This window comes from Mugil cephalus, chromosome 1 (assembly GCF_022458985.1).
Source record: "Mugil cephalus isolate CIBA_MC_2020 chromosome 1, CIBA_Mcephalus_1.1, whole genome shotgun sequence".
NCBI lineage: Eukaryota > Metazoa > Chordata > Actinopteri > Mugiliformes > Mugilidae > Mugil > Mugil cephalus.
Window position 1 is genome coordinate 40,890,151 of NC_061770.1, and position 7,150 is coordinate 40,897,300.

Genomic DNA, 7,150 nt, shown 5'->3' on the forward strand with positions numbered 1-7,150 from the left:
CCTCGTCCAATATCTTGGAGGTAGGTAAATACTTATTGGTGCAGAAATAAGATCTCAAGCAAGAGGAAAAGTGGTTACACAAAATAACTCAATGAAAACAATAAGCTTGCTTGCTAAACTTACTTTTAAAAACTACTTTCACTTTTAGCAGCTTATCCTTTTTTGTTTTATATATATAAGATTGAGTTTAAAGTGAAATAGTGAGTTAAGTGTGGTGATTATCCTACAGGCCTTAAAAGGCTCTTATCTAACTCTACAAAACAAACCTTGATTTATTCTATAGAGGCGTCGTCTTTTTACTGCAAGGCTCAGATGTATTAAACCCGATAACTGCAATCGTCAGCTCTAACTAAAATGCACTAATGTGCAAGTCTTGTGTTGACCCAGGTCGTTCCTATCTGCTGGAGATAGACTCTGTTCAATGCTGTAGCACACGTCACCATAACCACAGCACAAGGACGTGTACTTTGTGTTCTTATAATCCAGCTCTAAAGGAAACCGGACTGATTTCATTCTGAGCCAGAGAAGTTTGTCCTCAGCCTGGATGACCATGAATCCAGTCTGCTAGTTGATATGAGTCTTTATAAATTTTAACCCTACATGACCTGAGCTTAATAGAAAAGCCTTTCTGAGAGCTTTTCTAAAGAGTGCAAGGATGCAATTAACTTAGGGCTCGAGGAGGCAGACTGAGACGCGTACAGCGATGGAAAGTTCATCTCAACTTTTATTGTGGGTTAGTTTGTTTCATTATCAGGACAGAGAACATGTGTAAAGATGCCTGAACATTCGATGATGCTTCGTTATATCATGAAACAGCAGCCACTGCTGGATTTGTGTTACTACATATCACAGATGATAGTTGATACAGCATTGCACATGAGTAATACTTCCACCATTTATAAAAGGAAGGTTCACGTGTATAAAGAGGATAGTTAAAACTGCTGATTTGTAAATGGAGTACAGCATATCGTCAGCATATGACGAAATAAAATATGTCATGTGAATGTTGGTTTCTTGAAACGTTCCCCAAATTTAAAAGTGGATATCGCTTATAAAATAAAATTAAATCACATTTTTGTGGAGACTGTGATTCAAACTAGAATAAAAAGTATAAAATCTTAAGATTCTGGCTGACTTCAGGCTACACGCCGTCACAAAACATATGGCATAATAAGACACAATACGTAAAGCTGGGACGGGTCAGTGCTGCTGCTGAGACTGCAGTTGCTCCATCTCCACTTCCATCGGCTCCTCCCTGTGCGGCGGCTGAGGGGACGAGGAGCCGGGAGCGGGTTCGGGCTCCGGAGCCAGCCTCGGGTAGAAGGGCCCCACCAGCCAGTTGAGCGGCGTGTTGTTGACCAGGTAATCCATGACGTTGTCCAGGGAATCCTTCATCCTGCCCAGCGTGACCCTGCTGGTGGTGATCACGCTGTCGGGCAGGTCCCCGAACACCTTCGCTTTGCTGAAGCCGTTGTACATCTGCGCGGCCGAGTGGCTGAGGGAGAGCGCCTCCTGCTGGATGTGGTTCGGGAGACCCTGCACGCTGGAGACGATGACCAGGCAGGTGGTCTGGAGCTGCTGGGTGAGGGTGCGGGCCAGGGCCAAGGTGCGGGACTCAATAGCCTGGACGGAGACGAGGAACAGATCTGAATAAGCCTTCGCGTTATGAGCGGGAGGGTGTGTGCTGCGTTATCTGATTCTGTGTCAGTTTTACCTCCGCATCGTGTCCGTTTTCCTGGGTTGACCTGTTGGACTTCCATGCCACCAAGGAGCTCACCTTCTCATTTACCATCTTGTTTGCGCCATTAATGTTCTTTCTGCCGTATTCAATCTGGAAAAAGATCAACATTTCGTCATCACTAACCTCTTTTCAGAATGAATACTTATTCTACGCAGTGGACATTAAACATTAAACCCACCAGGTCGACCGTGGAGTTGAGCTCAGAGATGAACTCCATGCTGCGCTGCTTGCCGTCTTGTATTCCGGCCACGGCTTTGGTGTAGGCTCTCTTTCGGAGCTTGGTGGAGAGGGAGCCGAGGCGGACGTAGTAGCTCGGCTCCTTTTTGTCGACGCCTTTCATGGTCTTCGCCTCCAGCTCTGTGACAAGACGGAGGAACGTATAACAGGCTGTTAAAAATGAGGGCAAACTACACGAAGTGTGACAAATCTGCTAAAAATACATAGGGTTAGCGGTTGGGGTTAGGGTTAGGGTTAGGGTTAGGATAAGGGGCTGAGTGCCACTTTAAAAGTCGCGGCTCATTTTTCTGTGAGCATGTGAGAGCCTTGAAACTTGGGCTACCCCCACTATATCGGCCCCCCCGCATCCACTGGTAGTGGTCCCGTTCCGATTGGAGCATGGGAAGCCTTTGATTTTACAAAGTCACGTGCTCATTTTTGTCCTTAGGTGCTCATTTGTTGAGACTGCGGCTACCCCCCCATTTGTGGCCACGCGGCATCCACTGGTACTTGAACCAACTTTCTAGGACGTTCCCATCAAAAGTTATGAGCAAGTGAAATTTCCCCATAGGAATACATAGGGTTAGCGGTTGGGGTTAGGGTTAGGGTTAGGATAAGGGGCTGAGTGCCACTTTCGCGAGGACGGAGGGAGCTGAGGGCTTGAAATGGGCCTTAATAATGCAGCCATTCACTGGCCATTCTGTGAAAATCGATCCACTCACAATAACCGCCGCGCGACACAGCTCAGACGAAACAATAACTCTTTTAATTGTGGGGAAGAAACAGGCCGTTGATGCAGAATTACTTTCTCTGAAATACTTAATCCGATAAGTCCTGTTTTTCTGGAAACTAGTGCAAGTTGGTGCTCAACAACAAACTCCAGCCGGCTGCTAATGACGCCCTTGATACAAGAAATATGCAGAAAACAAACTCCGCTCACCCAGCTCGTCCTCCGTCAGAGGCAAATACTGCTCCACCAGACTCTCGGACGTGCTCAGGGCCGTGTCCACCCCGCTGCTCACCAGACGCGCCACCCTGCTCTCCAGCACCGTGCTCACGCTGCCGCTGACGACGGCCCTGGTCTTCACCATCCCGTCCTGCACGGCGCCCCGCGTCCTCTCCACGACGCTGGTCAGGGTCTCCGAGACCGTCCCCTTGGCCCCGGACACGGTGCCCGTCACCACGTCTTTGGCGGTGGTTACCACATCCTTGGCGCTGGAAACGATCTGCCGAGAGACGAGCGGAAAATTTGTGAAATGCCTGCGAAGGCGGGACATAGGTCACGGCCCGCGGCTCAGGAGATTACACCACATCCGTGTTGAGCAACTCAAGCCCGTGGATGCGGGACGTACCTGCTCAGAGGGCTGGTGGAGGATCGGCAGGGTTTTCTCAATCTTGTCCAAACCTTTGCATGCCAGGTCGTTGGCGATGGCAACTACAGACAAAAAGAAAGTGAATTAGTGAGTTGACAATGCACGTCCAGGCTGCTAATATAACTAGGTGAAAGATCAAGATGAGTAAGAGTCAGCAGCCTGACCCGTACTTCCTGTTTCAAAGTGAGTGAGTCACGCTGGTGATTGCGTCATGACTGGATTTTTATTTTTGCCTGGTTAAGACTTAAAACTGCACCTAAACTCGGATCTGACGGAAGGAGAGAAAAGTGAAGGGCTCTTCTTACTCTGAGGCTCCAGCTTGTCGATGATGGGCGAGGCGGTGGTGAGGGCCACGGAGGTGATGGTGCGGACCCCTTGCTCCGCGGCCTCGCACACGGTCCTGATGTAAGGGTGGTTGTCCTTGGTGTTGGAGTACACGCTGGACACCAGGCAGTAGGTGGAACTGACCAGAGGGAGGTTGGTCACCCGCTCCACCACGCTCTGGGGGAAAAAAGTTCACAATGTAACCGGCTTCATCAATTATTCCACTAAGCTCAGAATTTCACTCTAATCTTCTCCCGTGGTGCGTTCATGGGTTATTACAAAGCAGTAATAAGGTTACAAGCGTCACAGCAACATTACAGTCTGTTAAATTAAAAATAAAAGCTAAAACTTCATCATATTATTAATAAAAAACAAAACATTTGACTCACCTGATTTGACATGACTTCAGCTGCTGCCATTTCTTCTTAAAAACAATCTATAAACAGAGAAAATACATCGTTTCTGTTCAAGAAAATAAATAATAATAAACTCTATCGAGTTTTTCCAAAACACACACAAACCAAAGTGTACGAGGAGAAGCTTTCACTTCCGTGATACAGTAGTCCGACTTTGTTTGTGTTTTAGCAACAGAGTTAAACCAAATATTCGTAACATGTCGAAATTATGTTGCAGAAACGACTGTTACCCCTTTTAGAATACGAAACTGTAAATAAATGTAACTTACCGATCACTGGGAGAGTTTTCCAAACTGTGGAACTGACTGGACTGATGCTGGATAACTCGACAGCAGCTGTATTTATAGTCTGGAAATATCGCGAGATGTGGCGTGGTGGCCTGACGTCGGCTACAGTGGCGTTTCTGGGACAAAGGTGAAAGGGGTAAAAGTTTAAGTCGGGGAATTCCTCTGTAATCACATGGGGACGCAATGACACGTTTAATTGGTCTGATTTGACATGGTTTCAAAAGATAGCGACATGTTTTGGGGTCAAAACAGAATAGTTAAGATTTTCTTCCCAGAGTGTAATCTTACATGGCTGCTATTATTAAAATAATAGCCTAGTGGTGGTAGTACAGAATCTGAATCACACACACAAAAAATGTATCCTTGCGGGGCAATTAGGAGGTCAAAGAGCTGCACACTAAAAAAGAAAGGGAAGAAATACATGAAATACATGGTATGAGTGGTTGTTACAGAGGTAAGTAGACTATTCATATAAGAGTCAAGATGTATGGTAGTATACATGATAAATATATATATATAAAAATGTAAAATAGCAGATTCAGTACAGCAATAAATAATATGTGAAATAAAATTAAAAAGCCCACCTGCTTGGCTTAGTTTTGTAATTTTTTGTTTGTTTTTTGCACAAATAATTTGTCTACGTTTTATAATCTTACCAATTATATTATATAATTGTATATATATATATATATATTATAACCAATTTTAATTTCCATTCCACACAATACATACAGAATGTCCTTATATTTTTATTTTCCTTTATATATTTTTCAGAGCGCTGTTTATTTTTTGTATACTCTTTCAAATTTGATATTGTGTTTTTTATTGTTTCTGTATATATTATGTCTAATTCCACTCTACTGTGACAAGGACATTTCCCATATGTGGGATAAATAAACAATATCAATACAATACATACAATACAATACAATACAAACAATATAAATAGAATTTATTTATTGTCATTATATAGCGTATATTGAGAATGGGGAGCTTTTCCTTATCAATTCAGGCAAAAAGTATATACAAAATGTCTTAAATATATTACAACAGAATGAGCAGCAAATTTACGATGACATTGTAATATTGCACATGAGGACATTGCGATATAATATTGCACAAAGCATACAACTTATTGTAACCGCTCAGAGTTCAAGGAGGAGAATTGCATTGGGAGCAAAGGTCGCTCTCCTTCGCTGGGTCTTCCGATCCGGGCAGTGGAAGCTGTGACCAGATGGCAGACGCTCCAATGCCAGTAACAGAGCATGCGTTGAGTCATTGAGAATATTCACAATGTCATGCAGGCAGGTTCTTGTCCTGTAGGGGTGATTCATGTTATGTGCAATAGTGCACGAATTTTGCCCAGACCTCAGATAAAGCACATTGTTCAGGATTCACCCAACATTTTTCTCTTTTCACTTCTGTTTGTAGGGGTTGGCAGAATCAGTTTGCTTAAAGTTACCCCCGAATTCTTTAACTAAACTTGGCTACAAATACTTATGTACCTTTATTTAAATAGGGTATTATTTTATGCAGGACACGTTTACTTAACGAAAGTATGAGATAACTTAACCACTTTGTGGTGAATGATTTCAATCCAACCTATTTTGTTTTGGGTCCAGCTTTAAGACAACGATATATCCCCAGAAAACTAACCAATATGTGTTGTGTTGGTTAGGTTTTTGTCTATTTGAGCCAATAATTCTGTCATCAGCAGGTTCAGACTTCAGCGTGCCCTGAAGCTGTTTGGAAGCCATACGGGCCAGCTTGGTTAGCTCATACCCACACCAATGTGCATGGAATATTACATTTAGTGACTTTGATAAAATCATGGATAATGATTGATTATGAAGAACCACATCAAGGCGATGAGACCCTCAAAGCAGACCCCAATGTGCCTCATTTGTGGTAGTAATCAAGGCCTCAACACCAGTTCACATGCCAGCTATGAATGTAGAAACATGCAAAAACATTTGCTGCTTTGTCTGGAAGCCGTGAGATAACTGGAAATAATACACAAGTCTCTATATTAAGACAATGTAATACACATCTGTGAAATGACTTTAACCAGGCATCTTTTTAGTGTCATCATAGGAAAAGAACAGCATGTTGTGACAGTATGACCTGGCTGTTTGGGTGAGGCAATACTACATCACAGAACAAAACATTTTAAATCATCTTATAGTTGTTTGGTTTATCCTACTCTGTGAAAATCAGGATGAGGACAACGCTGAACACAAGAAGTATTCAGTTCATTTCAACTGAATAACCGTTCCCATGTAATTTGCAGGAAACGTTGGGCGACTTCTAAAAATGGACGCAAGACATTTGACCCGGTTAACACCTCACTTAATTCGTTTCTGATTAAAGTAATGGCTTGAATAGCACCATACATCAATGGTGCACCAGCTGACAAACAGATCCGTGGTTGCCAGTAGCTCATTGAAGCCAGATGCGAAGCTCTGATTCTAATTTGAGACCTTTTTTCCTACTCGTCAGGGCTTTTTCTACGTCTGCATGTGTTATTAAAAATGTGAATTAAGTGTTAATGCGGTTTCTTTGGACGCCACGCACTTGGAGCCCAGATGAGGAAGCCGGGGCTTAGTTCAGATTCTGCAGTTGGCTAACACACCGGGACGCTGGATTATATGGATGAACCCGCTGGGGCCCATTTATCAGCCTTATTGTAACTCAAATCAACACCACATGAAAACGCTGGCCGCAGTAAATCACAGACACTAAGATCCAGGAGGAAAGGTTTTTAACTCTTAGGAAACAATGTGGTGGACAGTC

The 7,150-nt window shown here is 43.6% G+C and overlaps 1 protein-coding gene across 1 annotated transcript; it reads right to left on the reverse strand.

Moving 5' to 3' along the window:
- Positions 1-706: 706 nt before the first annotated feature.
- On the reverse strand, positions 707-4,439 carry plin2 (perilipin 2). Its single transcript, XM_047577467.1, has 8 exons — positions 4,340-4,439; positions 4,044-4,090; positions 3,636-3,831; positions 3,310-3,392; positions 2,898-3,183; positions 1,920-2,098; positions 1,715-1,831; positions 707-1,623 (listed from the first exon to the last, which is right to left on the reverse strand). The coding sequence occupies exons 2-8, from the start codon at positions 4,071-4,073 to the stop codon at positions 1,201-1,203; spliced, it is 1,314 nt and encodes a 437-aa protein (XP_047433423.1). The 5' UTR covers positions 4,074-4,090; positions 4,340-4,439; the 3' UTR covers positions 707-1,200.
- Positions 4,440-7,150: the final 2,711 nt, after the last annotated feature.